Source organism: Peromyscus eremicus, chromosome 8a (genome assembly GCF_949786415.1).
Source record: "Peromyscus eremicus chromosome 8a, PerEre_H2_v1, whole genome shotgun sequence".
Taxonomy (NCBI): Eukaryota; Metazoa; Chordata; class Mammalia; order Rodentia; family Cricetidae; genus Peromyscus; species Peromyscus eremicus.
In genome coordinates this window covers 865860-882187 of record NC_081423.1, presented here as the reverse complement: position 1 = coordinate 882187, position 16328 = coordinate 865860, and the positions used below count along the sequence as shown (strand labels likewise).

Genomic DNA, 16328 nt, shown 5'->3' with positions numbered 1-16328 from the left:
TGGAAGTTATTTTTTTAAGAACGTTTATGTTATCTGATGAAAAGTAAGATTTATACCGAGTTCACAGGTAGCAATTTCAAGAGCCTTTATTTAAGCCAACATCAGATAGTGTCTCAAGGTAAAATTCTGTTGCAGCAAAACCAGGTAACAATTCCAAATGTATAAAAACATTGAAAAATCAATCAGTTCAAGGTGATAGTTTACCCCTCCTCATGTCACCTGCTATACTTCATTGCATCAAATGAACAGGGAAGACTATATTTAATCATTTGCACCAAGAAAATGGAAAGATTGCATCTTGACAAGTGGCAACTGTCAAAAATCACATCAAATCAGTGTAATTATAGGCTTAAAGTGGTATAACTAAGGCTTCCAACACTACAGTCCACAGGCCCACCATCTTAGCATCTTCCATTGTTTGACTTTTAGGGACTAAAAAGGCACGGGGTGGGGCATCTTAGGGCACTGCAGGTGATGCAGTACTTGGGAAATACAAATGGATGAGAATTAGGCAGCAAGTTCTGGCTTGTTAGCCCGAGAGAGGCAACCTCTCTGGTTCTTTCCTGAGTTGGGCCCAGGGTGAGGACAAGAGAAGCTGCAGCCACTTCATGAAAAGCAGGTCGAAGGCTTGCTTCTGCAGCCTTCACCGTGCTGCACAGCAGACGACACTGGGCTCTTCCCGGCGGCCTCCAGAGGGCTTTCTGTCCTGAACTGACACAGCACTGGGCACCAACTTAAAAGCATTACCAGTGTTTAAAAACAGACTTAAATATGGTCAGGAAGAGATCTTATAGTTAGTTACTATTAACAGAGGAGTCCTTAACTCTGTTTACAGAGAATGTGTAAAGGAGGAAAGGTGCAGCAGGGGACAGTCCTAGTGCCACAGCTCGTGTGCACAGGCTTCAGGAAAGGCAGCAGAGGGTTCTGATACTCTCACTCGGGTCCTACTGAAACCCATTTCCTGATGCCAACCAGTGAGGCAGGCATCTACCACAACTTGACTGAACTACAGACCTAGTAAGACGGAGGCATGGAGAAGAACCCAGAGAGTCACTGTATGCTGCCTAATCACACTTAGGTTCAGAGAGAGGAGAGAACAGTGTTTCAAGTGGAAGGTGCTTGAAATCTACATGTTCTCTCAGCACAAAGTGTTTATGGTGCAGGAAGGTTATGGTACATACCTTTCGGGGATGCCTAGGTTGGGCAGGCCAAAATAGTCAAGTGGTGGTTGCTCAACTTACACATAAAGTAATTGCCCCCACCCCCAGAAAGCCTGGTTCTCCACCATTATCTGTGCAAAACTCCAGTTTAGCACAAATAAGAGAAATTTCTATCATATTAGCATGTGGCACAGTTCACATTTTCAATAAAACTTCATCTTTCCTGAAACAAGAGTCAATGCAGGCTCAAGCCCAGTATTGCTGAGCTTTATCTTAAGCGCTCCAGTCCCTCTATCTGAGGGTGGTCATCTTCTGGATGCTGGGCCTTGTTCTGCAGGGCCTCAGTCTGTCTGGCCATGGGGGCAGGAACACTTGGGGCCTGCTCAGGACAGTGGGCCTCTAGGTTGCTGTGCTCGAGCCCACCGGACAGCTGTTCCACCTTTTCGAGGTCTTCAATGTGGCTGACTGAGCTGGTCTCACTCACAGCATCCGAGCCTCTCAGGGACCTTTTAAAAGGTTTCTGGCCTAGAGAGACAAGATGAACTATGCTGAGACTGGTGGGGACATCTTGTAACAAAGGTGCCGTGGTCCTGCATGGTCACTGATTTGGCAGGAATGCTGGAATTCTGGCTTAGAGGGGAAGCAGGAACTAAAGAGCATTGTGACACTGTACTGCTCCCCAGGCCAGTGCTTCTGTGGTGCCCCTAACGGGAGGGAAGTGCCTTTGTTAAAGCAATGCTTGCCTTAGGAGTGCCATGGAGCTAAATCTCAGGTGCCTGAATGGTTGTTTCAGTGAAGGGAATGGAATTTTGGATTAAAGAAAGGAACATAAGGAACAACAAATAGAAGTGGTTTTCTTCTGTTAATGAAGGTGAACTATGGAGAGGTTTAACCCACCTGGAAGTCGCTGTTTGCTTCGAGTGCCTGAGGGTGTAGGAGGTGGCGTCACTCCTGTACCTTGTACTTTGTAGACATACGTGTGTTCTGTGGACTCCAGAGAACCTGTCAGAAAAAAAAAAAAAAAAGTGGCAGGAGCTCCTGGCATAGCCATCCTGAGATGTCACTTGCCCTCAACTGGCTTTGTATCTTAATCAGCATAGAGCCACTACTTAGCTTCCCACTGACTGAACTGGGGCAAACCTACCCTGCAGTTGCTCACATCTCTCTACAAGCTCCTCGCTCCTGGGAACGCTCCATCAGTGTGTGCAGTGTGCCGGGACCCATACCCAGCTGCAAAATGCACTTTAGCAATGAGCAGATGTTCCTGTTAAAGGCTGAGGTCTGACAGATAAGACGTTCCTTGTTTGTGGTGTTTTGAGACAGTCTCATAAAACCCTGATCCTTCAGCTTCAGCCTCCTAGATGCTAAGATGATATCCTTCTGCCACCACACCAGGAAACTCTTATGATCTTTTGCTATCTTGAGAAATAATCTAGCTATTATTTTCTGGAGAAGGAACAAAGGAAGAAACATCAAGTTTTGAGAGTATTTCTTTGGTAGGACAGGAAAGGAGTCACAGCTGTTAGCATCTCCCAGCATGTTGCCAACAGTTGACTGCCAGTCACTGGTTTAAAATAAATACTGTGTACTACAATCTTTAGGTTCCCCTTTCAGAAGGAGCCCTGTCCTGCACAAAATACTCAGGACTACTGTGGGAAACAATAGTCCTTATGCCAGTGTCCACATGCATTGTCCCCAGATGAGGGCCAGTTGGATAGGCATGTCCTCATTCCAAGGAAGACAATGTGCATGCTGTAGAGTGGCTGCTTGCTTTCTGACGGTTTCAGCAGAGGCTGGGGGAGATGACATGGCAGTAGGGGCAGACTGCCTCACTTCAGATTCCTGGCAGAGAATCGGGGAGGTAAAAAAGCATGACAGGTTCTAGGAGGGAAAGGCATCTGGTCAAAACTTTGAAATAACAGATCTAGGCACAGGCCAGTTGGAAGTCCTACCTGCTGTTAAGTTAAAACTTCTTCCCTTTTGTGAAGCTTGGACTGGAGAAAACCAATTCAGCACGGACCCTACCACAGGGATCTGCCGCAACACTCCCTGTAAAACATAATCTTTGTTCAGGATGACCTGCTGAGGCTGCTCTGCTGGGATGCCAGACTGGCAGACTCCAACAGTCACCTACCTCTTCCAGAAGCCGCTCCTCATTTGCCTTCTGCAGTTGAACCTGAGCCTCCTGAATTCCCTTCCGAACGACTTCTGTCATGTTCTCTAGAAGCTGCAAAACCAAGGAAGATACTATTTGTCTAAGCTTCTTGCCCAGGGCCTGGAACTTCTTACACAATCAACAGCATTGGTGACATTTTCCCACAAGAATGTCAGTAGATGGAATTCTGCACTGAAATACCTGAGCAAAAGCTAAATAGAAAGTTAAACAGAAGAAGATGAAAGCTCATGCAGGCCCAAGCAGATAGAACTTGTTGCCTGGCCTCATCAGCTAAAGAGGAGAAATAATTAGTTCCATTCTGAATGTTTTATCAATGAAAAGCAAGCACTGTTTAATGTTGAGAGAAAGTCAGAATTAACAGCTAAGACTGGGAAAAACCAACAGTGAACACAGCCAGCTCCTTGGCTTTTTTTAAAAACCTCTTCATCCCCTCCCTACCCCAAAGTGAACTGCAGCACGTGTCTCTGTCTGCTCTCAGGCAAGGATGGGTTGAATCTGACCACTAGCCTTGTACCCTGGTCTTCCATGCTACCTGACCAACAGAGGAAGGTCTGTTTCTGGTGGCATGGCCCTTATCAGGAGCACCTGTATTGTCTGTCCTTAGGACCCAGCTCCTTTTAGGAAGTCTCACCTCAGTGCACTGCGGATGTGAGCACGCCCCCAAAAGCTCAGCTGCCCTAAGCCACAGCATTTGCTGCACAGCTTGGTGTACATGGCTCTTCCCCAATACTGCCTGGTGAGGTCACTGCCTGGGGGCAGCAACTGTTTCCAGGCCACTTAGCATTCCTCATGCCTGGCATAAGACCTAGCTCTCAGGAAAGCAACATTTGGCAAAGAACGAAATGAACAGACATTCCCCAGTGTTGTATTGCAAAAGTAAGAAAAGACATGAAACACTAATTCATCTTACAGACCCTTGAGTTTTCCTCAATTTCCCGGGCTGTGACTGCAATGGTCTCTACTAGTTCCGAAATATCCACATCGTCACTTGCCAGGCCAATGTAAATGCAGCTCTTCATGCTTTTGTACTCAGGGCCTGGGGGAAGAAACAGGCAAGGCTGGCTCCCAAGTCCTCAGGACAGTGGGAAGCCAGGTCTGTTCTAACTACGAGGAAGATGCCTCTGACAAAGGAAAGGAAGGCTGGAGAGCTGCAGAGGGAGGGAGACCTTACTCTGGGAGACACTTAACCTCCAGTTGGTCCCAACCCAGAGCTCTCCCCTCCGTGGCAATGAAAAGCATCTTCCTTAAGCCCATTTGACATGGTCTTCTTAAAGTTCACAGTGACTTAGGCAAGTTGTCCTTACCCATTTTAAATATGAGGTCAGATTCCAGTTCATTTAACTTTTTCAGAAGTCCTGTGTGTATTTCCTCCCCCTCTGGATCAGATTTCAAACTGCTGTTATCATCATTAGCATGCTCATACCTAAAACACCACAGCACAGAAAGACATCTAAGATTGAGCATCTCTTCAGACAGGACTGTGGGTGTAGTAGAAGCTCCCAGAGATGAGCACAGATGTGGAGTAATCTTTTAATAATGTCTAAGCCTCAGTTTGTGGTCCAGGAAAACGAGAGTCTGGGGGTCTTTTATTCATAAGGAAAAAGGGAAAATGAGAGGAAAGGAAGGTAGCCCAGAAGACTGTGAGGCCAGTATACAGCTCTCTCCCTGGGAACCAGGCTTACCCTGTAAAGCTCTGTATATTCCACAGAGTAACCATTTGTCCACTATGTGTCTGCCCTGGGCACTTGTGAATTTGCACAAGCAGATGGCACACAGTGACCCCTGACTCACTGAGCCCAATGGTGGGCCAAACTATCTGACTACCTACTTTATAGGCCTTTCTAAATATTCCAGAACATCTTAGTGAGTTCTTACCAAATATACTCTAACTTCACCTGGATATGTAAGCATCAGGACCTACTTGTCTTTGACAAAGTAATCCTTCACATCATGAAACAAGTCAAATTATTACCTGACAACCCCGATTCCAGGCCAGTTGGGGTCATCAACATATAGGAGGCCTGCTGTCCCCTCTACCTCCTGCCTGAACTCTTCTCGGAGCTGTAGTGTACAGGTCAGGACTGGCAGTTTGCTTTGGATGCAGGTGATGAGTTGATCCACATCTTCTTCTCGAGTTCCTAACACTGAAAACACCCAAAGAATGTTCGAGAAAGGCTTAAAGAAGGACTTGGTGGTGGGGTAGGGGGGTACATGAAGGGGAGACTCTTTACTACTAACAAGGTCAAAGGTCCTCAGTAGTACTTGAATTTTTTTTTTTTTTTTGAGAAAGGATTTCTCTGTGTAGCCCTGACTGTCCTGTAACTCAGTCTGTAGACCAAACCAGGCTGGCCTTGAACTCAGAGATCCGCCTGCCTCTGCCTCCTGAGTACTGGGATTAAAGGCATGCGCCACCATCGCCCGGCTCTAAAAAAATTTTTTAAGTTGTTCCATGTAACTATAGAAGGATCAGGTAGCAAAACCTAACACACTTGGGGCTTGGGCAACAGTTCCCTTGTACAAGCATGAGGACCTGGGTTTGGATCCCCATGGATCATAACACAAAAAGGTGGCTTCATGGTACACAGCTGTGATCACAGCACTGGGGAAGTAGAGACTAGAGGATCCCTGGGCTCACTGGCCAGCTCAGTGAGCTCCAGGTTTAAGCAAAAGATTCTGTCCTAAAAATAGCACGTGGACAGAGATAAGAGGCATCTGATGCCAACCTCTGGCTTCCACATGCAAACACGCGTACACCACACAAATAAACAAATTTTTAAAAATCAAGCTGACAGGGCTCAGTGGTAAAGTTGCTTGTCACCAAGCCTGGCAACCTAAGCTTGATCCCAGGACCCACATGGGTAGTAGGAGAGAATCAAATCCCATGGGTCCTCTGACTTCCACATGCACGTGCCCTTTCCACACAATAAACATAAATAATGAATGAATACATAACAGTTTAATAGTTGCTGCTCCAGGAGACACAGCTGCTTTGTAGATTTAATGCACAGTGGAGCTCTCTACCTATAAGCCATTTTCTCACAGAAGGCCTAATGCAGGTTACACATATCCTGTCATGGGCTAAAACAAAAAGGCAGGTTTTTGTTTTATATGCAAATATTAATGGAAGGGAATGTTTTGGTGGGTTTGTATCTGGGACACCAGGAAGAGGGCAGAGAGACAATACCAGACCACATGAGATACACTGAGTTATTCAGAGGTAAGGGAGTCTTGGCAGTCTACCATCCCTCCTTCTTTGGGCTCACAGGTGCTGCTTGGGTGTTCTCTGCCAACCTCCAGCACTGTCTTCAGGGCTAGAGTTGAGGCCATCAGCAAGTTCCAAAATGGCCTTTTCTTTGCAGGGCAAATTTTCATATTTTGATGAGCTTGAGAAAATACCTTTGTAAAAATGTTGAACATCTCATGAAAAACCACCAAAAACTTTCTTAAATTGTCTTAAGTTTTATTATAAAAAGCATAACCATTCAGCACTTGGGGTGCAAGGCAGATGGATCTCTGAGTTCGAAGCCAGCCTGGTCTACAGAGCAAGTTCCAGGACAGCCAGGGCTACACAGAGAAAGCCTGTTTTGGAAAATCAAAGGGGGTAGGGGGAGAAATGTGTTGTGGCTTATGCATGTAATCCCAGTACTTAGGAGACTGAGGCAGGAGGATTAGGTGTTTAAGGTCAGCCTGGGTTACAGAGCAAGACCCTGTTTCTAAAATAAAATAAGGGTTGGTGAAATGGTACTGTGAGTAAAGGTACTTGCTGACATGTATGACAACTGAGTTTGATGCCTAGAACTTATATGGTAAGAGGAAATTGACATCCAAAAACTGTCCTTTAATTTCCATATGTGTAAATGTAGAGCACATGTAGCATGTGCACACACACACACACATACCAAATAAATAAAAAATTTAAAAATAAGAAATACAGCCAGGTATATGGGTGCATTTAGAAAGCAGAGGCAGGCAGATCTCTGTGAGTTCAAAGCCAACACAGTCTACAGAGTGAATGTTTTAGGCCTGTCAAAGGTACGAAGTGAGACCCTGTCTCCAAAGAAAAGGAATATATGAAAAACATATTTACAGGGTACTGTGGGATATGTTGACACATGCATATCTGTAATGATCCCATCTGAGAAAAGCCTGTCTATCTCTCCAAACAGTCAACTGTTTCTTTGTGGAGAAGACATTCACAGTCTTTTCTAGCAGTAGCATTTTAGTGCATTCCTGTGAGCCTACAGGTACTGACACAAAACAGAACAAAGAGCTTCTTTCTCCTGCCCAGCTGTTGTTTTACTAGTGACCGAGAGGGCACATCCCCATCTTCAGTTTTAACTTCACAGACTTCAACTGCACTGCTTTCTGCCATGTCTAAAAGGGTGGCCCTACTCTATTAGAGTCCCTAAGGCAACTGGGGATTCCCATTCCCATCCCCAGTGTGAATGGAGAACTTCTGGAGGGTTGACTACATGGAGGATCTTGGAGGGTGGCATGCCAGAAGATATGGAAACTGTGTCCCTTTCCTACAATTTGTCTTATACATTTCTTTCTTTCTTTCTTTCTTTTTTTTTTTTTTTTTTTTTTTTTTTAGACAAGATCTCTCTGTGTAGCTTTGGAGCCTATCCTGGAACTCACTGTAGACCAGGTGGGCATCAAATTCACAGAGACCTGCCTACCTCTGCTTCCCAAGTGCTAGAACTAAAGGCATGCATCACCACTGCCTGGCTGCCTTATACATTTCTATCTTTAATTATGTGTATTAAAATATATTGCAACCTTAAATATATACTACTAAAAATGCAATTAAACAAAAATAAAAGCATGTCTAAGCTCCATTCCAGACATACAGTGTCAAAACTCTGAAGTGGTCCAGCTGCTGAAAGGCTTGTTTGGGGTGGAAGGAGCTCTTTCTTACTGAAAACATTTTATATATTTTATCATGTTTTCCTCTCTCCCAATTCCTCCCAGCTCCTTTCACTTGCTATCTACACAATTGTATGTTCTCTCAACAAACCAAAAATGAGAGGGGAAAAAAACAAACAAACAAGAAACACAACTCCCCCTCCACCCAAAACTTGAAATTAAAACAAACAAAACACCAATAATAAAAAAAAAAAGAAAAAAGAAAGCCAAACAAAGCAGAAGGAAACAAAAAATTCCACAAAAATACCACTGAGTTCGTTTGTGTTGGCTAGCTACTCCCTGCACTTTCCCTTGTCAGCTAACTGCAGACAGCTTCTTTATTGAGGGGACAGGGGACAGGAAAGAGGGGACAGGGTCCCCCCTCTCCATTGTCCTCTTCCCTTCTCAGTGTGGGACCCTGTCTGCCTTGAACCTGTGCAGGTCTTGTGTGTGCTGCCACAGTCTCTAAGTGCTGAAAGGTTTTAAAGCTGCACAAGTCACTCAGATATGCACTTGGGCATGAGAAGTAACCCAAATAGAAAACCCAGAGTCAAAGGACATCAACACACAGAACTGAGTGGCTCCAGATGTCTCACTCTATTACTGAGAAGTTATGTTGACCTAAATTTAGCCCCAAAGAAAAGCTCCTTCAAAGGGAGATGCTGCAAACTACAGGAGAGCAGGGCACAAGGGAGACCCAGTCATCTGACTGCTGGTCATCAGCAGGCACAATGGACTCTTTTTGCCCTAGCCACAGGGGCAGAGTTGTAATTGCCTTACCTGCTGCTGTCATCAAAGGGCTGAACCTCACACACGTGCCATCTCCCTCCAAGTCCATGACAGTGAGGCCACACATAGGCACTAACTGTTTCAGTTGTTCTCCTAGCTGCAGGGAAAAGGACGAGAACATTCCTGCAACAGGGTACTTAAATATCCTCACAGCCACCCTCACAACCTCACCCAGACTCAAGTGGCTTCTGCAGCTAGTTTCCCTTACTCTTCAGGGTATCTTTCAATATTTCACAGCAATTTCTTGTTTCCAGTGCTATGAACAGACTTTGTCCAGGGGACTTTGCCCCTCCACCTCAACTTTTCCAATGAACAGTTCATTTTATGTTATTCCAAATACAAATTTACTTTAGAAAAACATGCACTACAGTTAAAACAAAAATATGAAATAAAAATGACTAACAACATACTATCTTAACACTGACCATTGATATCTGGTGTATTTCCCAGGGTCTTTTCTCGGTTTTTGTAACAGTGCATTCTATACAATTTAGGAACCTAGCCGGGCAGTGGTGGCACACGCCTTTAATCTCAGCACTCGGGAGGCAGAGCCAGGCGGATCTCTGTGAGTTCGAGGTCAGCCTGGTCTACAGAGCGAGATCCAGGACAGGCACCAAAACTACACGGAGAAACCCTGTCTTGAAAAACAAAACAAAAAAAAAAAAAAAAAAAAAAAAATTAGGAACCTATTCTCTTTGTCTATATGCAGGCACACATTTGTGTGTGAGCATGGGTATGTGGAGGCCAGAGATCAATGCTGGGCTCTTCCTCAGTCATTCTCCATCTTACTTTTTGAGACAGGGCCTCTCCTCACTGAAACTATAGCATATTGATTTGTTTATACTGTCTGGCCAGTGAACCTCTCAACCACCTGTCTGCCTCTCTAGTGCTCGATTGTAGGTATGCTGCCGTGCCTGACTATTTTTTTTTACATGGATGCTGAAGATTTGAACCGTGTCTGCCTGCAAGCCGCCATACTCCCCGCCATGATGATAATGGACTAAATCTCTGAAACTGTAAGCTGCCACCTCAATTAAATGTTTTTCTTATAAGAGTTGTCATAGTCATGGTGTCTCTTCACAGCAATAAACACTTAACTAAGATAACATTTTTACCCTACTGAGAACACGTGAAGTCTAAACTCTAGGGTACTACATGTTAAGTGTTCAAAAAGCTGCTAGAGCCGAATGCTGGCCCACTTCGCCTGGCTGCCATAGGTCCTTGGGGACACTTGTACCTTCTGATGCACTTTGTTTGTTTGTCTTGTTTCTTTGAGACAAGGTCTCACTATGTAGTCCTGGCTGTCCTGGAACTTACTCTGTAGACCAGGCTGGCCTTGAACTCAGAGATTAAAGGATTAAAGATGTGTGCCACCATGCCCAGCTTTAGGCACACTCTTGTTGCCCAAAGCAGAGGTAATGAAGTTCAGCTTTACATACTGTTTTAGCCTTAGACACCGATCAGGAAATAGTCACAGAAGGAAAGTGAGGGGCTTGCCAGAGGTGACAGTGTGGGAAGTGCTTATCTGATTCAAAACAGAACAAGCCTGGTGTCTCTGCATGAAGCTCCTTCCTGTGGCTATGACTAACCACACATGACCACATTACACAGCAGGGGTGAGGCCAGGTGACACTGCTCCAGACGTAAAGAAGAAAAAGTAGACAGCAGCCATCTTTACCCAGCGGTTCAGTGCATCACAGGAGTGTCTCTCCCGGCCAACAGCTGCAGGTGCTACGTTGGATACAGGGACAGCTTTAAACGCTGGATCTGAAGCCAAACACAGAAGGGATTCATTCCCAGAAACAAGGCCATAATAAACACTACAACTCAATCCCATTTCATGTAGATGCCAATGTGAATCCTTAGAGAACAGCATCACATATTAATGAAATCAAAATGTCTGAAAGGTTAATGTCCTATACTTTTCTGATGAACTAAGTAACTTCTCAATAGATTTTTAGAATAGGATTCTCCCCCTCCTCTCCTCTCTCTGGTTTCTTAAGACAGGGTTTCGGGCTGGAGACATGGCTTAGCGGCTGAGAGCAATGGCTGCTCTTCCAGAGGACCCGAGTTCAATCCCCAGCACCCACATAGCAGCTCACAACTGTCTGTAACTCCGGTTCCAGAGGACCCTCACACAGACATACACACAGGCAAAACACCAATGCACATAAAATAAAATTTAAAAAAAAAAAGCCGGGCGGTGGTGGCACACGCCTTTAATCCCAGCACTCGGGAGGCAGAGCTAGGCGGATCTCTGTGAGTTCGAGGCCAGCCTGGGCTACCAAGTGAGTCCCAGGAAAGGCGCAAAGCTACACAGAGAAACCCCGTCTCGAAAAACAAAACAAAATAAAACAAAACAAAACAACAACAACAAAAAGACAGGGTTTCACTGTATAACCCTGATGTCCTGGAATTTGCTCTGTAGACCAGGCTGACCTTGAACTCACGGAGTGAGTTCTGCCTCTGAGCGCTGGGTCTAAAGACTTGCGCTACCACCACCCAGCTTAGAATAGGATTCTTAATTTTCCTTTTTAAAAAAATTTGCTTTCAACACCAGCCTGGTGGTACACATCTATAATCTCAGCCTTTGGTAAAGCTAAGGCCAGAAGGCAGTAGTGGCACACGCCTTCAATCCTGGCACTGGGGAGGCAGAGGCAGGTGGATCTCTGTGAGTTTGAGGCCAGTCTGGTCTACAGAGCGAGTTTTTGGACAGCCAGAGGTACACAGAGGAATCCTGTCTCAAAAAAAAACAAAAGTTTGCTTTCAAGGAATTCCAAAAGAAATGTAATTCCAAAAATTCCAAAAGGAAACCAAAGAAATGTAAATGGACAATAAAGAGAACAAAAACATCACTATGCATCAAGCCAAAGCCATTGAAAAAAGTGGGGCTCTGACAGAGGGTGATGGAGCCCATGCAGACAGGAAGGTGGGCATTTAGTGGAGATAGTATTGGGTAAGCAGAAGGACTGCTACAAGTTTAAAACCAGCTTGGTCTACAGAGTGAGATCTTGTTTCAAACAAGAAAAAAAGAAAAGGAATGAAGGGAAATGTATTTGAAGCAGAAAGAACAACGGTGCTACAGCCACATGCAAGGCAAGAGCAGGGTGTCCTAGGAATGGTGTAAAGCCCTCGACTCGACTCAGCTGAAAAAGAGAGATGCTGATGGCTATGAGCAGGGCAGGGGCTGAGGTGAAGCTCACTCATTGCCATGCAGAGTTGCCTGAAAGGGACTGTGTACAAATGTGGGAATGTCAGTGATGAGTAGGTGCTGTGGTTGTCTAGATGAAAACTAATGTGCCTTGGACTAGGCTGGTGGCATGCTGGTCACTTTTTTCCCCTTGCAGTATTGGGGATTAAACTTAGTGCCTTATGTATGCTAGGAATTGCTATATCCTCAATATGATCCATTCTTTAAAAATAGAGACTTTATTTATTTATTTATTCATTCATTCATTCATTCATTCATTCATTTATAGACAGGGATTCTCTGTGTAGCCCTGGCTCATTCATTTATTTATTTATAGACAGGGATTCTCTGTGTAGCCCTGGCTGTTCTAGAACTTGATCTCAAACTCAGAAATCCTCTGCCTCTGTCTCTCCAGTGTTGGGATTATAGGTGTGTATTACTTCACCAAGTTAAAAGAAAATCTTGATCCCAGTACTCAGGAGGCACAGGCAGGCGGATTATTGTGAATTTGAGGCTAAAATTAGTTTATATAGCGAGTTCCAGGCCAGCCAGAGGAGAAGGGGGTGGGGTGGGGTTGGGGAGGGGAGAAAGAGAGTGAGAGGAAGAAAGGGAGACAGAGACAGAGACTGGCTGAGTCTTCGATCTATCCTCCTTAATCAAAATGCTTGAGAAGTAGAGGCTAAGAATCTAACAGGAGAACAAGAAGTTTAATGTCCCACACTTTTTCCTCATTATGTAACTCCAAAAATATCCCCAGAAATACAATTCTTTATTTCCATTTAAAAAAAAAAAGTCACTCTCGACAGGTGGTCCCACCTTTAATCCCAGCCCTCTGGAGGCAGAGGCAGGAGGATCTCTGTGAGTTTGAGGGCAGCTTGGTCTACAGAGTGGGTTCCAGGACAGCCAGGGCTATACAGAGAAATTCTGTCTCAAAAGAACCAACCAAAACAAACAAACAAGTCACTCTCCTTAAAAAGAATTCTGAGAACAAACCAAAGCAAAGTTTGTAAGTTGACAACCAGTCTGCTAAGCACTGTGTACTCAGCACAGGCTATGTGATGGTATTTAGGAGTCCTCGGTTTAACACTAGCATGCTTGTGGAAACCGTAATACTTTTCTAAAATGACTGAAGACTTTAGCAATAAAAACACATGGACTACCTATTTGATTATATAATATTAAATTTAAAGCCTTAAACACAGATGTAAACCCCCCTTTTTTTTTAATCACCTACCTGAGCCTGGTAATTCCTGGAAAAATCTGAACACTACTACTGGAGAACTGAGCTCATCTTCCACCTGCAAAAAGTGAAGTGTGCTGTTACCACACTGAGGATAGGGTCAAACATCAACAGGATGAGACAGTATCTTTAGATAAACAGGCAGATAATGCTGCTTGTACACAGACATTTTAAAAAGCTCAAAGGTTGTAACTGGCCTGAAATGAAATGAAAATGATGATTCCTTACTCTCTTGACCCAATAAACCCTATAAAACCATGCAAACTAGCAAAATGCATTTAAATTTAAAGAAAAATGAGTAGGATGTTTTGCCTGCATGTGTGTATGTGAACCAAGTGTGTGCCTGGTACCCACAGAGGCCAGAATAGGATACTGGATCCCCTGGAACTAGAGTTACAGACTGTTGTGAGCCACTATGTAGGTGCTGAGAATCAAATCTGGGTCCTCTGCAAGATCAGCAAAGTGTTCCTAACTGCAGAGCCATCTTTCCAGCCTAAATCAGGAACTTTTTATAAAAAGGCATCAGCTCTTAGAACAAGACTCAAGTCCTTCTGGCAATGTACACACCTGCAGCCTAAAATATACTGGTGTATTGTCAGACAAGTAACTCAACCTATTTCCTAACTGATGACAATGCTCACTGCATTACAATGTCATGATGTACTTCCCTCTCCACATAAGCCGACCCATGGTACATACCAACCAACAATAGCAGCAGTGTTTCTGTTGGGGGAAGCTCTAAGGATGCTTTTTTTTCAGCACTTAACAGTTGTAATCTATCAGTGTAGTCATGAATCATGTGTTTTGAACTATACTGTGGCTGAGAAACTCACTTAGTAGGACTACAGGAAGTGCTAACTCACAGACAGGCTCTCTCACTATGTAATGCTAGCTGGCCTGAAACTCACATAAATAAAATAAAATTACTAATGCTGTTTAAGAAAATAAGGACTTATTGTTTAAGTAGAATGGGGAGTTCCACAAGGAAAAAAGAACTAAAAAGGTGGCAAAACAATCTCCCCATCTTTTGAGGTAAGGCAGAATGATCCAGTTCATAACGTGTGTGCATGTATATACATATGATCACTGTTTTCTTCTTCCTTTGAACCTTGATCTCAGTGTCAGTGTGCACAAGAAATACTGTGCAGTTATATATAAAAAAAAAATGCAAGGTTCTACCAATATAACAGACTGACGTAATACTGAAGTTATCTAATTATAAATTCTGGAGTGTTATATTAAGCAAAATTAAATCTAAAAAGTTTAAACCATTTCTGGGCTCAAAACAAAATGAATCCAGAAAGAAGAGTAAACAGAAGAAGCATCTGTGAGGACTGGACATAGTGGCACACTCAGGAGGCAGAGGCAGACAGATTCCTGAGTTCGCGGCCAGGCTGGTCTACAGAGCGGGTTCCAGCCAGGGCTACACAGAGAGACCCTGTCTCAAAAAAAACAAATGACAACAACAAAGCAGCAGCTGTAAATGTAACCTAAGCTGCTTGGACAGGTAGCATGAGTGGTCATGAACCATAACTTTTATGGTTGAGATCCTATATTTTAATGCCCATGTGGTGCATAGAGAATTTATACAAAGCTTTTAATGAAGCTTCTGCAGGGAAAGAAATAAGTGTGTGTGTGTATATATATATATGTACACACATATATATATTGTGTGTATTATATATTATAATACATAATATACATATAGTACATAAAGTATATATAATAATATATAATATTATATATATATTATAATACACACACACACACACACACACACACACACACACACACACACACGAGCCTGAGTAAAAATGAGGTCAATAAAGAAGAAAAAATCCTGGGGAATCAAGTGATGTATGTCCTGTGTGTGTGATCTCAGGGTGCTGAGAGGAAGGCTTCTTGAAGAGGAGATGTTTGAATTGAAAGCTCACAATTCAGTCAAAAGAAGAAATAGGGAGCTGTGAGTGTCTCCAAGCAGAGGGAACAAAGGAGACTGTTGATTAAACAAAACAATGCAGAAAAGATACTGGGTGCTGTGTGTGCTAACTGTAAATAATAAGCAGCCCACTAGGAGCTGTGAGATGACTGACATGCTACTTACTATGTCTTGTGTTGTTTGCTTATCATATATCCTCCACTGAAGGAAGTGGCCACTGAAAGAAGGGCTGTTGGAAGGTTTGTGGCTCGACTACGTGTAGCCTTACAAACACACTCCAGAAGAACTGATGGTTAAGAGGGGACATAAGGAGAGCCTGAGCGGGCTCAGCAAGGGACAGGACAACCACATGGGCTCAGTACTGCCTCGATTCCTAACAACAAGCTCATTCTAGTCCACTGTGGATCTCCTCATGCAAGGCAGAGGTGTCCAACTGATACACTTTCATGTGACAGCTGAGATGACAGAAAAAGAGGCTAAGAAAATAACTCAGGGGATGGAGAAGTGGCTCAGCGGTAAAGAGCACTGAGTATTCTTCCAGAGATCTGGGGTTCAATTCCCAGTAACCACATGGTGACTCACAACTGTCAGTAACTCCAGTTTCAGGGGATCCAGTGCTTTCTTCTGGTCTCTACATACATGGTAAATAGACATATTTGCAGACAAAACATCCATGCATATAAAATAACAACAAATAATCTTATGAAAAAATGAAAATGACTCAGTGTCACAGGGTCACCCCATGGCACTGCTAAGAGCAGAACTCAAGCCTCCTGACTGGGAATCATCTCCTTTGCTCCTCCAATGACCCACTATCCTCTTCCAAGTTTCCTTTCAACTGAATGCTGCCAGCTGACTGGCTTCAGAATGCAATACAGAGTACCTGTTCCCCAACCCTGGCTCCTATCCTACAACCTAACCATATTCTA

General features: G+C 43.9%; 1 protein-coding gene across 2 annotated transcripts in view; it reads right to left on the bottom strand.

Annotated features, from left to right (window-relative positions):
• Positions 1-16328, bottom strand: part of Pdxdc1 (pyridoxal dependent decarboxylase domain containing 1) — a 60171-nt gene that overhangs the window by 1342 nt on the left and 42501 nt on the right. The window contains exons 14-23 of one of the 2 annotated variants that reach the window (XM_059269951.1): positions 13455-13518; positions 10709-10797; positions 9022-9127; positions 5309-5480; positions 4641-4759; positions 4251-4372; positions 3295-3387; positions 3113-3209; positions 2058-2162; positions 69-1685 (exon numbers count right to left, since the gene is read on the bottom strand). In XM_059269951.1, coding sequence (XP_059125934.1) covers positions 1429-1685; positions 2058-2162; positions 3113-3209; positions 3295-3387; positions 4251-4372; positions 4641-4759; positions 5309-5480; positions 9022-9127; positions 10709-10797; positions 13455-13518 — 1224 coding nt within the window. In that variant the 3' untranslated portion in view covers positions 69-1428. Of the gene's footprint in view, positions 1-68; positions 1686-2057; positions 2163-3112; positions 3210-3294; positions 3388-4250; positions 4373-4640; positions 4760-5308; positions 5481-9021; positions 9128-10708; positions 10798-13454; positions 13519-16328 lie in introns of those variants that run through there. The other variant, XM_059269952.1, reaches the window with a different exon arrangement.